Source organism: Chiroxiphia lanceolata, chromosome 8, assembly GCF_009829145.1.
Source record: "Chiroxiphia lanceolata isolate bChiLan1 chromosome 8, bChiLan1.pri, whole genome shotgun sequence".
Lineage (NCBI taxonomy): Eukaryota > Metazoa > Chordata > Aves > Passeriformes > Pipridae > Chiroxiphia > Chiroxiphia lanceolata.
This window is the reverse complement of record NC_045644.1, coordinates 21,829,441-21,848,856: the sequence shown is the minus strand read 5'-3', so window position 1 is coordinate 21,848,856 and position 19,416 is coordinate 21,829,441. Positions and strand designations below refer to the sequence as shown.

Below are 19,416 nucleotides of genomic sequence, written 5' to 3'. Positions count from 1 at the left end.
CCTTGATACATTGTTCCAGTTTGACAGTGATCAATTTTGAGTATTTTTAGAATGAGTTGTATACACTATTGTAAGCTAGTTCTGAATCCGTGTTTTTTCTTAATTGCTTGTGGAAAGAGCACGTAAGATGCTGTCAGAAGCTTTGCTGAAGTCCAGATGCTACATGCACTGCTGCTTCCATATTCCTTGGACTTGTTAGGTTGTCATAGAAGGGAAACATGTTGTTCTGACATAGCGGTATTTTTTTTCCTCGAAATGTGTATTAGCAGTTAGTAATCACCTAGTTACTGGCATTCCATGTTGTAAACTCTTCTGGATGAATACTTGGTGTGTTGCCTCAGTGTGAGCTCTGTGCGTAACACTGCCTAAACCATGAAGAATTCTGCAGATTTTGAACTTGCTTTCCATTTCAAGTTTTGTTGTTACTGTTTTTGTTGCAAATTGTGTTGCAGCAAATCCTGTTCTTCTGCAGTGACCTGAGCCTGCAGTGAGTCTCGGGCAGAAGACTGAAAGTTAGGACTCTGTGAGGCAGGCAGGGTGCACAGGACATAAAGTAAGCCTGTTGTTGAATTTGTGGTTCTTATGCATTTACTGCAGGACAGTTGATTCTGGACAGCAACACACTGACCATAACACTGCTACTTTGATAAAATAAAGATTACTTTAGATACAGAATAATGGTGATATTTCTATTTGCTGTTGCTTTTTGTGAAATGACTGCTTTCTGAGTTATCCTAACATGCCTTCATAAAATCTTAGACCCAATTATAGGCTATTGCTGCGTAGTTGGGTGTTTTGCTTGTCTTTAGATGCACATTATGGCCAAGGTAATCACAGTGGAGTAATCTTTCCAAGAGCTTGGTGTTGCAAAAGGGTTTTTTTGTCTGGACAAAAAAAAAGTTAACTTGAGATAATTTTCTTCTGATTTCCAATTCATGGTATGTACCATGTTGAATGTGTCATTATAGCTGGTCAGACTTCAGTAGAGGAAGGATTACTTTCCCTAAGTTTCAACTTGTTCTTTTTCCTTCTGCAACTTCAAGAAAACTTTGAATTCTGGCCCAGAGAAGCCATTTGCCAGCCATGGTCACCAAATACAGCAGAATTGGACAGAGATCAACCAGTGATCTGTTCATTTCAAAAAATGCACTCATTACTGAGGATATGGGTATGGTAAAGAGACAGAAGGCAACATCATTAATCTGTCCATAAGCAGATAAAGTGCCTGTGGAAGTTGGGAAGAGTCATGGCTCTATGGGGAATTCCACTTCTTGAACAACTTACTGTTCAAGTGATTCACTTATGTATAAATCTTGTGGGCATTAGACATGGATGTGTTTGGGAACATGTAGAAGAGCTCTCTTCTCCCTTGATCTCTGCTTTGCTGGAAAGAGGCAGATTTCTATAAGCACACTCATAGCCCTGACTCTTCATTTGCACATGCTTTCCTAATTGTGCCAGTGAAACTTGTGCAATGGCTAAGATAAAATGAACTTCTGTTTGTTGCAGAGCTGAACTTACAATGTGTTGCATATTATCTCTTGCTTACTGGAACAGCTCTTTTGGTCTTCTGCTTAGTCAGTCTGTGTATTTAATTTTTAAATCTTGTAATTCATTCACTACAGGGATTCTCTTGTCAAAAATTCATTTTTCTTTTCCATGCTTCCTGCTATCCATTAAATGTTAGAACAGTGACAGAACTGTGAACCCTAGTATTATCCTGCAGGCTTGTTCAGTGCAGATGAGAAGTTCAGGACAGTGCTGAATGTGACCTTCCCTGTCCTAGGACTCCCAAAGTAATAATGATGCAAAATTTGGTCAAAACCATCGTTCATAGTTTTGAAAACTCTTTTCTAGCATTCCTGTGTTCCCCTGCAAGAGCAGGATTGTTCAGTGTGACTTGGTCAGTGTACAGAGCAGAAGTCTGCTCTGTGCATGGATTTTGTCCACTGTGTTGTTAGGTGTTACCTTTCTCCTAAATTTTCCTAGTTATGCCAGTCTAAATATGTGCCTCATCTTTGGATCTGTGACTAGTTGATCTGTACTCTGTCTTAGATATTTTTAACCCAACTCTACATAGTTCTTTAATATCTTTTGTTCAGAGTTGGAACTGAGCACTTCTGGTTGGTCATTGTGCCCCAGCTCGTGGCAGCCTTTGCTCTGAAGAACTGGATGCACTTGGGTCTAGAATAATAAAAATACATATTTTAAGAGAGGTTGGTAGTAGCCCAAGAGCCACAGCCAAATTCTGTTTCTGATTTCTGCCTTCATATACTCTGCTGAACTGCTGCAGAGTTAATTTCTTTGAGGGAATTTATAGCAGTGGTGAAATGCTGTCCTCAGCATCTATCAGAATTATTGCTTTTTCAGGTTTTTCCTACTTCAGACTTCTTTTCCAAAATATACTTGCATCTGAATTCTTTTTACTTTAACTTCTATCTGTTGGCTTTTCTCAGCGTAAACCACAATTTTGGACATGTCCTTATTTAAAATGGGAAGAAAATGGTATAGAAATCCCCTGTGAATTAGAAGAATTTCTTTTGATCTGGATGAGTCTTATTTCCTTTGACAAGTGGTCTTGGTTCTCCTAGTACCTCTGAGCTGTGGGAGCAATTTTGATGGATGCATGTAAGAAAAGGCCTCCAGTTTGTGTGCCCTTAAATGATGGTTATGATCAAGGTGCAAAGTGGTGCAAAGACTAAGGAGAACGCTGTCCTTCTGTGTACAGCCCAGACGGAGAATCCCACAACGCTCATAACTAACCTGTGTGGGAAACGGTGCATTGACCATGTCTGCAGACCTAGTACTGGATTTGTTGTCTTAGTGGTATCAGCTACAACTTCAGGTTCACTCGTTCCTCATTCTGAGATACTAGTCTTAACAAGGCCCTCAAATTTTCCCCCCTGCTGCCACTTGTAATGTTTTCCTATCACCTTTTCCATAACAAGAGATTTGAGTTGCTTCCTTAGTGAACAAGAAAAAAAACGTAGGCTGTGTTTTGCTATAAACAGCAGATTTCCTTGTTTGCATTTGGCTGCAGGCATCCAGACTGCCTTTGCAATTGGGACAGAAAGGATGTGATGTGCAAAGAATAGTTAAAATGCTGGGGATTATCCAGTGGTTTGGCCACGATTACTGCCCTACGGATACTCGGGGTTTTCCAAGTGTGATGCTCCCACGCATGGCTGGCTTTTCAAAGCTGCTGTCCTGTGATTTCTGTTGCTGAGGTACTGCTTCTGGTGCAGAGAGAGGATGGTGTGGGGAAGGTGGGGTGGGTGTGGAGAAGAGACCTTGTAGCAAGATTTATGCTTTGTGACTTTCTCAGTAACTGAGCATTTTTTCCTTTGAATTGTCATGGGTCTGTCTGAGAGGAGAGCAAGTTGCTGAGCTTCCCTAGAGGTCAAAAAATAATATTTGTGGACTTATGCCCTTAACCTGTTCTCCTCCTACCTTGCCAAAAAAAAAAAAAAGGGAAAAAGCACCAACAAACACTCAAAAAACCTTCAAAGAAACTATCAGCTGGAGTGCACTCCTGCTGGAAAGTTTGAGCTTTTGAGCTGCAAGTTACCATTTATTGTTTGCAGTCCTTTCACTGCTAGAGATTTAGGTGAGTGCCCATGCATGTCTACCTGATAGGATGTTCCCCAAAACCCCAGGCAGTCCACCTTTTTTTTTCTCATTCTGATTTTCACAGTTAATTCTTTCACTATTTTTTACCTCTTCATGTTTTCGTCTTTTACTGCCATCTCTTCCTATAGCTTTTCCTGTAGTTTTAAGAAAAACATTTCTCCATAAGCCCCCTCGATTCAAGAATGGAGGAATAATTGCACTTTTTTCCTTGCCAGGGGTTATATTTATTCTGTGTGTCTCTCTGGTCTGTACTAGAGACATATTTGGATTACATTATTCATCTCTTTAGCTGTGAGATTTATCTGTATGCAAGCAACCTCTTAAAAAATAAATAGTGGGATGAGGGCCAGACTCAGTGCACTCAAAGGTACTGCAAAAATTGGAGGAGAATTCCTCTACTCCTCCCCTCCCCGCTCTATTTAGGATAGCACCAAGGAATGGAGGGAGCCTCCTTTGGGGTTCCCCCTGCCTGAACCCTGCCCGCAGCAGGGGGGGCGGCTGCACTCGGGGGAAATCGTGCAAGCGACAACCTGCCTTTTGAACAGAGCTCGTGTCTGTGGGAAGGTGTCATGGCTGTCCTGGCAACGAGAAACAGGAGGTGTGAACATCAGGGTCCGTCAGAGAGGTTTGGGGGATGTCAGGCAGAACACCTGCCTGCATGGGCAGGAGCACTGCAGTGCCACACCAAAGGCCATCTCACCCCTGATGGCAGAAATACGTGTAGCCAAGTTGCAGAGCATTGTACGAGGGAGCTAAAATTTGTCACGGCCACTATCTTTATTCTGTTAATTCTAATAAAGTAGGTGTTTTCTGTGTATTTTCTTTGAGGCATCAATGAAGTCAGTTTGTTATTATTTTGGGGGTTTTTAGGAAAAGCTCTAATATAATACCAGTCGTTATCAGAAGTACTTTGCTTATCTGCTATGTGGCTAATAGGAAATTATTAATAACAATTCTGGATAGTCGTGATTGCACTGTTATCAGGAAAGCAGGAAATATTTCTGTTAATGCACTCTTTTGGCTCATGTAGTGTTTAAGTAGGGCATACTAAATGTTATGTATCATGCTAAACTTCAGCTTTTCAATATAGACATTGTAAAATCAAAGGAAAAGTAACATTTAGTTGGGACTGAACTGTATTTTAAAAATACTTTTTGTGTGTGTGTATTTATTTATTTATTTTACTTTTGTTTTTTATCACTGCAGAAGGATGAGTTTTGTAATAGGAAAGGTACTGTTCTCCCTGCAGCTCTTTTCTAGGCTGTGAATTTCAGTGCATAAAGGAATTTCCTGACTGGGCAGTGCTTTAGCCTCATTTTTTAGGGCTGGAGTGTTACAAAGGTTACAGTGAGAACAATGGTGAGGGGGGAACCCACCTCTGTGTGTGTCTGCCTTTTCACACTTCCTTAGGACTATTCCTTGTGTTTCTTTGCAGAGCCGGCAGCAACATCGTTCTGCCTGAACTGGAGCAGTGTGTTAACAAGTCCTTCTTCTCTTCCATTTTCCAAAGCTTTAGAACCGCCATTGGTGTGACATGCTGTGGACCTGGGGAGTCTACAGCAAGCTGGTGTACATCCAGCATACTGTGACCTCTGTGTCAGATTTTGGAGAGGAGGGAAAGAGTCCGTGTTCCTAAGAGACTGGTGAACAGCAGCCTGCTATGTCCTGTTAGCTAACTGTCCTGCTACCATTAGTTACTGTTCTGACAAAGCTGGTCATTAGCTGCTGGAACAGATGATTTCTAGAGGATTATTTGCATTACACAATTTAATGCTTTTTAATAGCGAATTTTTAATTAAAAGGAGAGTCTTTTGGAAGCAGCCTGAGCAGCTGCAGCTGAATTTTGCGTGTTTAATGTAATTAGAGAAACAGCTGGGGTGGGAGCTGAGCACCCAGCTCACAGGCAGTCACAGGTTGGTGGTGGCTCCTTGCGGGACAGACATCCCGAGTGATGTGAACCGTGCAGGAAGCGTCCTGGTGCTCAGCCAGGCTTGGAGGTGGTGGGACAGTTCCTGTCTTGGCTGCCCAGGCTGGTGAGCAGCTGGGGAAGCAGAGAGTGGGTGGTAGCCATCTGTGTCAGTTCACTTGTCACTTGTGCTGCCATGGACAGTAGTGCTCAGTTTGCAGTCTGTCGGGCCGTGTGTATTTGTATCTATAGTTTCAGCACCTCCTGGCATGTTGGAGAATATCATTGGAAGAGGGCATCAGGTAGGTTTTAGCCTCCAGTTTTATTCTGCTTCTTCTGACATGCAGAGTCTCTTGAAATACGCCCCTTGCAGTTGCTCTTACCTCCTCCATTTCTCCATGATACAGGCAACTTGTTGGAAACTGCTGAGAATTGAAGCTGTGGCTGTTTCTAATGAGCGGCTGACCTTTAAATAACATGATTCAGTCCAGAAGATCCCAGAGTACTTTTGAGTTTGTACTACTAAGGCTGCATGAAAGAGTTCCTGTGTTACAATTACCATGACCCAGGAAACAACCATAAATCTCTGTTGCCTTGTATTGGCTCTGCTGCAGGTACTGCAACACAGGCAACTTACTTTAAGAGCCCCAAACATTACATAATCACAGCAAGCAATCTGTTGGTGCAGAGATAGTTGGCAAATACCATACTTTATGTTCCCATAGTATCAAAATGCTTTACATTTAAGAACACCAGTGAACCTAGATTTAGCAGACAAGATTACCTGTAGCTTCAACACTGTCCCTAAGGACAGGCAAAGACTGCTGGTATGTAGGAGCAAGCATATTTCAGACCACATTACCTTTTCCTAAGCAGAGATGAGTGATTGCCAGGTGAAGAAACTGGGAATTGTCCTGTGGAGTTCTTCCTCTGTAATTGCCTTTTGTTGTGTCTTCAGAAACCTCTTTGCTGGCAGATACTTACTTGCAGCACGTTGCCAGAAATCACCCTGTGTTAACAATAGCCTGCCTGCTCCAACCATGGGCTGAGCCCCTGGGCAGCCCTGCTCCATTGTTTACTGTGGATGTGGGATACAGGGTAACGCTCATCCTGTGGTTTATGTGGCAGGCATAAATGCTCCAGGCCTGTTGTGCTTGATATAAGAGTAAAAAGATAATAATATTCAGCACACTGGACAGAGTGAAAGGGAGATGTGGGTCAAAGCTAGGCTCGGCATGTTCTGTGTTTGTTTCCCCAATATCAATTGGCCTTTTAGATGTGACCTTTTAAAAATGAGATGCCTGTTGCTTTTCCATGTCTTCTTATGTTCCTGTAGTTCAGGTGGGGTTTTGTAAAAATTGAAAGCTCTTTGCTGATCTCTTCATGATTCACTTCAACTTTTGCATTCACAGAGCCTTGCTGTGCATGACTCAGCAGCAATTTGCATTGGTTGTTAGGCTGGTGCAGTTTGATATGAAGGAGATTTTGCTCTCATGCTCACTTGGTTCATATCACAGTCAGCAGAGAGCTGTGGCTGTCTGTACAGCATCACTTTATTGAAGCAGGGAATGTAAACCACGTTGCACGACTGTTACTGTATTGCTGTTTCTCACTAAAATACTTAATTTTCTGTAGTTATTATAACAGCCTATTAATGTTATTTCTTTCAAAAATAAAAACTGTATGCGCACGAGGATTTTGAAACACTTTGAAGTAGCAGCTTAAAGTTCTGCTCTTGAGGCAAGATTTCCAGTGAGTCTCTGAAGACAGCAGGCAGAGAAAAATAATATTCACAGCAGACTTTCTTAGAAAGTGCTTGAATTCCTGGTACACAGCTGCTGTTGGGTTCAGTAGCCGTAGCACATCCCCTTGAGCCACTCACTGTGGTATCAGGCTCTTTGCAAATGCTCTGGATTGCATTAGGGACTCGGACCTGACATACACACCCACACAAGACAGAAAAGAACTTGCCTAACTTGCATCAGGCTGTGTCGAAGATCTGGATTTTTGGGGAATGGGAGTGGTTTTGACATCACTGTTTTTCTGTTGTTATTTTTTCCAAAAGGCCAACTCTGTGGGAGATGCTTCCAGTACAGGAAGGACTAGTTTACATAGGATGAGGCTGGAGAGGAGACTGAGGGTAGAAAAGGATACTTAAACCAGTTAGCTAGGTTGTGCCCTGTGTGTTGTGATGCATCACAGATCTTTAACTGTGCAGAATTACGTGTGTGCATTTAAAACTGGAGGAATAGTTTTGGGTAACAGACTCTCATCACCCTTGGTGGAGTATCACTGTAGTACCAGATTCAGGACTCTATATGATTAAAGTTAGAATTTTTACAACTTGCTGAAAACATTGTTCCATCAAGATGCTGTGCTGAAATGACTCCTTATTTCTCCCAGAAGCCATGTGCTTCTCGGAGATATCCAAGTGGTGATGCACACTTTCTGATGACCTACCAGTCTGTAACTGATTCTACTCCTTTGGATAGCATTTGTTCTGGAAGTGCTTACTAGTGCTCTAGGGTTTTTTTATTTATTATTTCTAAAGTTATCAGTAAGACCTGCCAGTCTTACAAAATTAGATGTGCATGTGAACTCTACAAACCCTCTGTTTTTTTTTTTCCTGTGCTCTGAAAGGACCTTGGGTAAAGTCTTTCACCATATCCTGTAACTGATTTAGTCCCTCGATGTCTGACTTGCTTCTGTTTTCTTTCTTACTCTCTTCTCTTTGTCTGTCCTTGTGAACCTAACCATTGTAGTACATGCTCTTTCATCCATCAGAGATCTTTGAATGAGAAGAGTCATCAGGGGACTTCAGCTGTGTGTGGTGTTGGCAGGGTCTAATTTCCTACATCTATAAGGCTCCTTGTGTTAAGAGTGTTTGACTAGGAAGTAAATATGGTATGAATTCCTGCTTCTGGGCAACAGAATGAGTGAATAGAAATAATCTACCTCATCTTCTGGTGAATAGTGAGATGAGGTTCCTTGGCAAGTACTGGTCTCTTTTGTAGTTTGGTTGTGTTTTGGAAGATGCTGTGTTGCTGTTGTGCAACTTCCCTCGTGCCACGACTTGAGACTTTTTGTGATGTGTGTATTTGTCTAGCCTGCTGCGCTAGACATAGACATCACTGCTCCCCTGACGAGAGAAAAAAAAAAAAGGAGTGCTGTAATATTTTCAAAGAAAAGGTTAACTGGCTGAGTACTTTTATTTCTCCATATTTCTTATCATGTATAACCAGGGTTTGGGCATACTTTGCCCTCCAGTAGTTACATATTATTATATTTTTTACCCTCTTGTGTTGAAAGGTTACACAGATATGAGCAGCCTTTGTGAGCTCTACTCAACTGCTTGGTTGAACCTGAACTTGTGGTAGTAGTAATGAAGTTGTCAGACAGTGTGTCAGAACCAGCAGCCTGTGAACAAATGGGATGCTCTTTTCATGGGAAAGTGTCTGAAACAGAGGACAGCCCAGTACTTGGGTTTCACTCTTGGAACTGGCCATTCAGGAAACTGTGTTGTGCCTTCAGGTGAAGGACACTTGCACAGGTTATCCTTAAGCAGAGAGAGTTCATTACCACCTGCACAGTGGAGGTATCAGATGTTTGTGTATCTTCATGATGAATACTCACACAATGTGGATCATATTTGTGAACCAAAATGGAGAGGAGGTACAGAACCTTTTAAAATGTTTTTTATCCTTCAGTACTTCTAAATATATGCTAGTTCATGGACTGGCTGAATAGTTTTGAAAAAGCAGATCATGTGTTTAAGCTAATTGTCCCTAGTAGTTAGCACTGTATTAGAAAACAGGGCATTTTGACTTCATGTGCCAGCAGAGTGAACCATGGCATCAGAGCTGTCCATTGCAGTCTCCTTGCTGGTCAGGAAAGCTCTTGTGGTTCTGCAGGAGGGCATGGAAGCAAAACGTTACAGTGAAAGGGCACTAGTGTTCTTTCTATTCTGCTACTGGGTATTGTTTTTGTTTCTTCACATCAGCATCACTATGAAGTAGGCAAGGGCTGGAATTGAAAGTCATAAGTTTTGGTATATTCAGACTTTTCCTAATCCTTTTTGACTCCCCTCATTGCTGTCCCCCTTCACAATTAAAGCCTAATATTTTGAGCTGTCACTAGTTATTCCTGTGCAGGGTGGTGGGGCCCAGTGTCATTTTTCCTGTAGCTTTTCTAGATTTTGCTATTCTACCATTACTCTCTGAGCTTTGTTACCTCAGCAGCTTAAATCCTGGGCAGATTTTGTTCCAGCATCGCTCTGGGCTGTTGTGAGGAGGCAGCTGCCTTGTTAAGTTAATGACCTGTGTCCTGCCTTCAAGGCCTTCTTTTGCTGTGCAGCCCTAGGGTGATGTACAGCGTCAGTATTTATGAACTGTCTCTGTCCTCCTGTCATGGTTCCTCACCTAAGGATGCGAGTAGTGTTTTTACTGTCCTTGAAGGCTCTTTTTGCTGCTTCTGCCAGTCTCTGCCAGCTGAATTGCTACTTCCTTCCCTTTTCATAATGTAGCTGACAAAATTGCTTTCCTCAGGACAAAGAAATAGCACCAATCAGCTCATTTGTGTTTCATTTTCTGATGTAATTTGCTGCCCACATCTTTGCGTCAAAGTTTATCTTTCACTGTTTCTCACTTCTACCTGCAGACATTTTTGTTGTTCCTTTTTCAAGGCCACTGTTCTCAACCTGCTGGTGGCTGTGCTCCTCCTCTGTCATGATTTCATTCATGCCACTCTCTTCTCTGCTCGCTGTTTCTTGCAGTGCTTTGGTGACCTTTCAGGTGCCAGAGGAAGGAGAATGCTTTTTCATGCCCACTGAGCGTCACCAGACATGACCTTATTAGCACATTCAGCTTTCCTTGAAGTTTCTCCATCTGTTCATAAGGTCTCTTCACAGACTTTTACCTGTGTTCTGGGCCTCTGCTCTTGTTGATGTGCTTGTCTCCTACTTTCACCTCAAATAGTCTCGTTCACTGGAGTGAAAACTGCCCTGCATTGGGAATCTAAGTGTCTGTTTCAGCCACTTTCCATCTTGTTTCCAGACTTGAATGACAATCTTTTCTCCTAGGAAATACCTTTCTTCTCACTTGCATTTTTGTAATGCTGCCTCTTCTACTTTCTACCAAGTGCTCAGGAGGCAAGTTTTCTTGTAAGCACAAAATCGTATTGCAATAAAGTTATTACATAGCCAGCTAAAAGTGCTTACTTGGAGGATTTTTTTGTTTGCAGTGAATGCTTTAAGGAACATAGTTCTTAAAGGTGATGTGTCTCTGTTTTCCTGCAGTAGGAACATCATGTTGCACCTGAAACACCTACTGTACTGGTACTCTAACTGTACTTGCTTGTTTACAGCATTATGCTGGGTGGAGTACTCCTCCCGAACCCCTGCAGTTAGATATGCAGTAGAAATGCTAAGGAAAGGAAAGTGGTCAAGGGATCAGGTCAGAGAGCTTGTAGATAAAGGGAGGAAAAATATAGGAATGAACAGGCAAAAAGAATAAGGAAAGAATGATATCATTTTAGATAAGGTACTGGCAGTGGTCTCTGCACGTCTGTGCTACTCTGTGTTCTGAGTTTGTGCATGTGTGCGTGCATGTGGAAGGGTGCCTTAGCAAAGGAGAGTTGCAAGGAGGAACAGAGACGAGCATTGCCAACATGTGCAAAAGCTGTCCCCTATGAGGCAGGATCGTGTAACACGTGCTAGTTTGAAACATTCCCAAGACAGTGGTGGTATCTGATATCATGTACCAATAAGGGATGCAAACTGACCTGTTGATACTGGCAGAGAGAAAACCATGATGCTGGGAAGATCAAGGCAGGTCACCTGTATTGTATGTGGAAGAGAATGGAAGACAGTGAGGAGAGGCAAAGGTACCATTAAAGTGACAGAGCAGGATAATGAGATTTCTCTTGTGAGATTGAGACCAGTAATGTTACTTTGGTCAATACTCGATTACAAGGTGTTACAGTGACTGAGGCCCAGTCTTGTCTCAGCTAGTTGCTTTAGTTGGGTGAGATGGTCATGTGAAGAAGACACCTTGTTCTAGTCAGGCTGTGAAGGTTTAGAAGTTGAGTCAAAGAGGATTGCTAACTTGTGACTGGTTGACAGGGAAAAGTGTGAAGTTTTGCAGAAGAGGAGAAAAGCAAAAAGTAAGGGTTAGGTAGCAATATGAAATGAAGTTACTTCTCTTGGGTTAGAACTAGTTCCAAAAAACATCAAAGAAATTGAGATTTTAATTCAGACAGGAGAAAACAGCACTGTGCTGGGTGCATAGATACAATAATTATTGCCTATGTGTAAAATGAGGAAAGGAGGACAGAACCCCAGAGATCCCAGAATATCAGGGAACAGTGGCCCATTGTGGGCCTGCACATTAAAGGGGACAAGGAAAGGTAAAAGGTGAAGATTAATTTAGGTAATAGGAGCAGAATTAGGGAGAGATAGGTGGATGAAATTTTGAGAAAGGGAAATGTGATCAGATATGTCCTGTAACAAGCAGGTCAGAAAAATGAGACAAGAAGCTGGTTCTGAATTTTGGATAAGGATTTGGGTTGTAAGTCAGGATGAAGTGAGGAAAAAGAAGTAAGAGAAGGGAATGTCATGTAGCCTTACAGATGAAAGGCAGAAGGAAGACCAATGATACTGATATGCAGGTAGGGTCAGAAGTCAATTTATGGACTGGGGGCTTGCTTTGAGACTCTGAAAAGAGTTTGTTTTCTGGAATAAGAATGGATAGGGAGAGACGGCAAAACATGAGCATGGAGGAAAACATTGGCAGATGTGAAAGGAAGGTACTGAAGTGTTAGAGAAGGAGAATGAACAGGAGGTCAAAGATACTTAGAGTTTGTCTTGACACTGGGGAGGGGTGAGTGTTTGGGAAGGACACCCATCTGTTCCTTTGAGATAACAGAAGGAAAGCGGTCACTAAGGGAGCAGAAAGTGAAGGGCATGGGGAATTAATAGACTGACTGATTTAGGGAAAATTTGGCTGTGTGCATGAGTTTGATTTGTGAAGTGTCATATTTGCTACATGCTCTGTAAATCTCCATTTCTTGATTATGTTTTTGCAGTGCGACTCCATGACAGCATTTCAGAAGAAGGTTTCCATTACCTTGTCTTTGATCTGTAAGTGTCTGTCTTTGATGCTTCACCAGTGATGCAGGCACATTGATAGTTGACTAAGAGTGGAATAAAAAACACCTGCATTACTGTAATTCTCCCTTTCTCTTTTGAGACCTGTAGATACCTCTGACCTATTTGACAAAAATCCATTGACTGTGTGTTGGGGACAGACCAGGAAGGCTCCTGGCACCAGGTGTAAGCATGGAATGGCAAAGAATAGCTATCCTGTGTATGGAGACTGACTTTTGCCTCTGGGGCAGCCTAGGGGAGGTCAGAGGAGGGGTGTTGTTCCCAAGCTTAACACATACTAAGCTCTGTAGAAGTGTATGGACAATTCGTGCGCAGTCCGTACACTGCTGGTGAAATGGAAGTCCACAGTGTCAGTCACATGGATATGCCAGCGTGGGTGCCATGGTGCTGGAGCTCTGCTCTGGTTCCCCTGTGATGGAGTTTCTCACACAGGCTGTGGCAAAGGGTCCACATGAGGGGCCACATACATCCTGTGCATCCTTGAGCTACACGTGCATGGGCTCCGTAACCTCCTTTGTTCTTTTGCACTCCAGGGTTACTGGTGGGGAGCTCTTTGAGGATATTGTTGCTAGAGAATACTACAGTGAAGCAGATGCCAGGTAAGGCTCCTTCCAGACCCTTCCATGTATGTGCCATGTACACACATTGTACATACATGTACAGTGTACAAGTGGAATGAGTTTCCTGACCGCTGATCTGTGCATGGCTTTGTTCTAACACTCTTGCTCCTTGTCTGGAGAAAACAATTCCTCTTTCTGCTATTATCATAAGCTTATTGTCACAGTCAACCTGACTTGCTGCAGCTCTAGCCCTTTCCACTTGCAGACATTGCTGGCTCTGCCACTTGCAGATGCTGTGCTCTTTGCTGGGAAAACCATTGCTAGCAGCTTTGTCTACCTGACCTCTTTGGTGGGTGGTGACAGTGTGTCCTTATTGAGCAAATGTAGGGGAGAGTTGTCCTGTTGCTGTAAGGGTGTGCCTGTTTGGCCTCTGCCTTCTCCTAGCAGGGTTTCCAGTGATGTGCCCTTGCTGTTGGGCAAACCTATTCAATTTGCCAGTGTCTAGGTAGTGGTTTACAGAGGAGTGGGGAGAGGGGGCTTTGAAGACTGTGTTTCTGTGGAAGCCCTCTGTGACTGTGAGCTGTTTGGCGCAGTAAGAAAAGGCACAGTCTGTGAGAGCAATGTTTATATTTTAATGTTAAAAATATTTAGAGTTATGCCCTTCTTTTCCTCAATGGGTCCCCTCTCTCCCATGTGTGAGCTTCCTGAAGTGGCATGTGCTTGTCCCTCTTTATGCAGTGTGAGTATTCTCTGCAGCAGTAGCTGAGGGTGTTCTCTGACCCATCCATCTGCTGGACACAGCATCTGGAATCAAAGCTGGGATTAGGCCGCTCCTGTTCTGCTTTAGCATGGCCTGGAAGTGACCCAATGGTGACATTTTACTCTGCTTATTCTGCGTTTGTGTTCTTATCTCACACTAACCCTTGCTGAAGCAGGAGTTAGGGGAGCCATGAGAAGAGAGGGGTAAGATGGAAGTAGTGGACACTGTGGCAGGTTGATCTTGGTAGGCAGTACTGTGAGAAAGATGATACTGAGTGCAAGGAAGGAAGGAGTGTGTTAGTGTAGGGACTGTTGATGGAGTCTGCAGGTGCTTATTTGCTTTCCCTGTGGTACACTTACAGCCTGTCTCCTGGGCATTGCAGGATTTCAAACAAGGCATTGCACTGCATGCTCTGCTGTGAGCTGTCTGGTGGCTGGGAAGGCTAGTGAACTCATCACCTCTGGTGGAGCTCCTGGCAGAGAGGTCTGAGTGAGAGCCCCACAGATGTTTTCAGTGGGGTGTACAGATCTTGTGGGTACATCATCTCAGATGGATAAACAGTCAGTCATGCCACTCTGCCTTGAAGTTGGGAAGTTTTGAGGTTATCAATCACAATCCTTCCACTGTCCCTCTTGCCGGTGCCTGTTCCCTGAAGTGCTCAAGAGCTGTCAGTGACTGACACTGCTCAGGAAAATTATGGCAGAGTTAGGGGAAAAGAAGAACTGTCTGTTGCTCTGTGAACCCTCCTCAGGGTGCTCAACCCTCTGATTGTCAGCCAGCCAGGTCTTGAAGTGCCCACAAGATGACAGAGTGAAACTCCTCCCTTTCTCTCCCCATGCCGTGCTGAATTCCAGAGCAGGCTGGGAGAGCAAGGAAGCGAGGTCTGTGCCAATCTGCCGTGTTTGGCTTGCCTGGGACACCTCACACTTTTGCCATTTTTGGCCAGAAAATCTCTCTCGCTCAGACTCAGCTCTGTTCTAATTATACATTTTTGTTTTGGGAGCGGGGAGATTTTCATGGATTCCGACCCTAAGGATCATACTGCCAGCTCCAGAGGGGTTGGGGTAGCAAACACACAGTGCTGCATCTCGTCTTCTCTTCCTCCCCCTCACCCTCTTCCCATCTTTTCCAGAAGCCTTTTTCCCTTCCCTCAAATATTTCACTCATTTCAAATTCGTTCCCCTGAGATTTGTAGAAGGTTGTGAGGGGACTGAGAGATCCTGCAGCGGGGACATAGACCTCTCTGAGTTGCCCACATCTGCATGCTTACTGCCCAGCCACAGCTGTCAAAATCCCTATTCCATTACACATTCACCCTTGGCAGCTGAGTAAGTGTTTAGTGGAAGAGATGGTTTCAGCCAGGAATCTCACCCATGGACGTGTTGTGCTGTCCTTATGCGACAGGTGTAAATAACATCTTGCTTTTGCCTTGTGGTTTACAGCAGTGAGAATGGTAGAGACAGGGTTTTCTATGAGCTGGGGGAGTGCAGCACACTGCACTTAACGGAATGAGTCTGCTTTTCAGATTACTAACCCCTTAAGTGGGATCTGTACTTAAAAGGCACCCAGCAAGCGGGTGTGTGCGCATTGTGTATATAAAGTGCTTGAGATGCTGCTCTGAAAGCTTTGCAAACTGGCAGGCGCCCAGGCGTCGTCATCCTGAATTTGTCGGGGGAGGCTGCTGCTCTCTCAAAGTTTATTCTTTGCCCGGGACTAGCCCAGCAGAATGTTTCCTGGAGTGATTTGGTCTTGCTTGCACAATTTCGGCTGCTGTTTGCAGATACTCAGATGCCTTGGTTGCTCTGTGTGGGGTGAGCACTGTTGTCTGAAGAAACAAGTGAGAGGCTTAATGTGATGGGAAGGAAAGGAAGGAAATGATGGGAGGTAGGAGAGAGGCTCTGTGGTCCTGCTATAGAAAGGATGTCTGGCATCCTGTTGCTGGGAGGCTGGGGATGTTCAGCTGTGACAGTACGGAGCTGTGACATCCAGTGGTCATGACGAAGGGATTCAGCCTGGGGTCTTGAACTTCCCCCTAGTACAAGTATAAAAGTTAGGGAAATAGTTCTGGGATGAGATGAGATGTCAAATGTGTGTGCGTAACTCTGTGTGTCTCTCCCTTTTATCTTGCAGCCACTGTATTCATCAGATACTGGAGAGTGTGAATCACATTCACCAGCATGATATCGTGCACAGGGACTTGAAGGTAATGTTTCCTCTGTGCTGTAGTCTGAGGAGAACAGCCCAGGGGATCACTGGAAGAATCAAGACAGGAATACTGTGCTGCCAGCTGGCAGGAGTTTTTTTTGTTGTTGGGTTTTGTCTTTTTTTTACTTGAACTGGGCTCAGGGGTTCCTGAAGCACAAATTTGCTTCTTCAGAGTTTTCTAGAGGGTGTGCTGAACTCTTGAGGACGTTTTCAGTCTTTGTAAACCTTGCCAGCTCTCAGCTTCTCTGAGGCAGCTCCAGGATGAAGTAGCTGTGAATCTTGGAGTACAGTAAGCTTCCAGAGAAACTTGGGTAGGATTCATTATAATGAAGGATACTTTCTAGTTTGTGATTGAAGAGATCTCTAGAGACCTGGAGCGATCTCTCTTCAATCTGTCAGGATGAGTTTGTCTGCACAGAGCATGTGTATTTTTATTCTGCAGTGTTGCCAAACACATGCCATTGTGCTGGGGCAGAGATGCTCAACATGAATTTTTTGTGTCATTTCTTTCTTCTCTCATTGGTAGAAACACTTTAAATCTATAACCAAAACTGCTGGCCAGTTAAACACTGGGTGAAGCAACCATTTGCCACATTATAACACATTTATAGACCCAGAGCCTCCACTGTGGAGTTACCTAAACTCCCTTCCCACACTGTACCTGCTGTACTGGGAGCTGGGCAGGCTCCTGAATGAAGAGATTTGCACAGGAAGATCTGCCTGCCCTAGAGCCCCCTCTGTCTAAAGTGGAAATGGTGATGGTCACCAGCTGTCCAGTTAAATTAAATCAGGGTGACACTGGCTACTAGTGTTGGTTTTGGCTTGTTAAACAATGCATAAGGGGGAAAGTAGAAAAATATTTTGCAGAGAGCAAGGCAAAAGCACGTTGCAAGCTTGGTGGCGTTTTGATCTGGTGGACAACCTTTAGTGTTTTTGGCAAAGTCCCATGCAACACTTTTGACCTGCTGATTCATAGCACTGTAAAAAGATGCAAATGATCTACTACGGAATGGCTGACAATTAGACCTGACACGTGCTCTTGAGAAAGCAATATTCAAGAGTCACTACTGCCCTAAATTAGGGCATCTGTGAAAATCGGTAGTGTTTTCCAGTTCAGGATAAGTTTTCCTTCACATCCTATGTTCAGATGTATAATCTGGTTTCCTTCCAAAAGTTTTGTTTGTATGAAAGTTAGCAACTTGTTTAGAACTTATCAGATGCTAGACACTCTTTGCTGTAATTAACATGTTTCCTCTGTTTCTTGCTCTGATTGACTGAAACTATCCAGGCCTGAGGAATAACCATTTATTTTAGCAATGCAAGATCCTGCGCTTTTTATGCAATATTTAGCTCCTTGCTAAAAGCTTGGCCTTCAGGATCAGTGTGTAATAACTGCAGAGCTTGCTTCAAGTAAAGTTTTGTCTTTTGCACCTCCCTCTCATAAGCCTGTCTTTTGGCTGAAATGCTATTAAAGAATGTCAAACATTGAGCTGCCTTTAGGGACCATAAGAAATTACAGAGTGCATTCACATCCTCACCAAAAAGTATTTGAAACCTGAGACAACCCATATGTTGGCAAACATGCACATGGATAAGCACCATTAGCCTTAAGGTGTTCGCTTCTAAAATAGAGCTACAAATAGTGCTTAGTTAGCATAAGTCTAGCTTAAATGTCACTATTTCTTAGTCAAGCTAAGCCCAGCTGTGATATGGAGTTGGGAGGGATTTTCAGAACGTTTCATTTGTCTTCTGCTTTAGGGTCTTGTTTATAGCAGTGAATTTTCATTAGTGTAGTTTGATTAACACAATCTTTTCCACTTCCCATACAGTGAAGAGCCAGTGGCATCCAAATGTATTGAGATCCAGTTTCCCCTCCTTCCATGCTGCTTATGGCAAGGGATGTGATGAGGAAGGCTGTTTTCCCTTTATTCAAGGCAGAAGGAGGCACATGCCCAGTACTTCAAGACAGATGAATAAGCAAAGCATCTTATGCTGTCAGGCAGAACAGGGGTAAAGTGTTGCCATGGGATGAAACTGGTGAGCAGGCTGCAAAAAAAGACCTTCGTCAGATTTGTGAAACTGAGACAAGCTCCTTCTGGATTTCCAGGCTTCCAACTTAATATGAATTGCACAAATGATCAAAAGGGGATAGGATGAGAGATCGCATTTGTCCTATCTATCTACAAGTTGCTTTTCCTGCAGAGCCATAATAGCCACCACCTTAAAGGCTTTGGGGTTTCAAGAGATCCCATGTAACTAGCTGCTCTGGTGCTTCAGAGGAAGCTACCAGCTCTCACTCCAGTTTTTGGAGTTAAGTCTTCTGCTGACCACAACGAAATTATAATCCAAGTGAGATTCATGGAAATGTGAGGGGCAAAATTCTGTCTCCGATTCCTGGCCCATGGGGGAAGTGACATGGCTGCTTGTTGTATAGGTGATGGCAGCAGTAGCAAGACAGATTATTTTATGCTACTGTAAATGTGTGGCATGAAAAAATTGCTTACAAGAATACTCACTGCTGTGCTACTTATGCCAATTTGAGGCTGAGGCTTTTTCTGTAAGGGATGAAAACTACTGCCTATCCAGATGATGCCTTCCCACATTACAGCATTGAATTTGGCAGCCCTTATTAGCATCATATTTACTTTTCCAGTGCCTTGGGGACTGTCTAATGTTCATGGGGAGAAACATCACTGCAGATTGTATCTACTGCATCATCCCTCCCTTCTTGCCCCCCCACTCCAGTTATTCTCTTCAGGGAGGGCAGAAACAAGTTTTGGCTTATGTGCTGCAGGAACTGTACTGCCAGTGCCCTCTGGTGTCAGCATGTAATGTATGGGCTGTGCTGGGAGAGGCTCTGGCTCTCATAGAGGAGCCAGAGGATTTCTGTTAGATGTGAGAACTATCTGCCACTCTAGGTCAATGCCATTCATTGCAGTTTCTGTGTTTTCACCTGAACAGATTTAGTACTGCTTGCTCAATTCAGTCAGCAGGTGGAATTTGATGATGTGAATACTAGCTAAGAGGTTTTAAGGAGGAAGCGAGTCTTTCATTCTTACCCCGTTTTTTTCTTTCTTCTCCCCAGCCTGAGAATTTACTACTGGCAAGTAAATGTAAGGGTGCTGCTGTCAAACTGGCTGACTTCGGACTGGCTATAGAAGTCCAGGGAGAGCAGCAGGCCTGGTTTGGTAAG

The 19,416-nt window shown here is 43.5% G+C and overlaps 1 protein-coding gene across 7 annotated transcripts in view; it reads left to right on the top strand.

Annotated features, from left to right (window-relative positions):
* CAMK2G (calcium/calmodulin dependent protein kinase II gamma) overlaps positions 1 to 19,416 on the top strand; it is a 117,968-nt gene that overhangs the window by 55,715 nt on the left and 42,837 nt on the right. For all 7 annotated transcript variants that reach the window (XM_032695712.1, XM_032695716.1, XM_032695714.1 and 4 more), the window contains 4 exons: positions 12,617 to 12,671; positions 13,232 to 13,297; positions 16,149 to 16,221; positions 19,309 to 19,411. In XM_032695712.1, the coding sequence (XP_032551603.1) occupies positions 12,617 to 12,671; positions 13,232 to 13,297; positions 16,149 to 16,221; positions 19,309 to 19,411 (297 nt within the window). The remainder of the gene's footprint in view (positions 1 to 12,616; positions 12,672 to 13,231; positions 13,298 to 16,148; positions 16,222 to 19,308; positions 19,412 to 19,416) is intronic.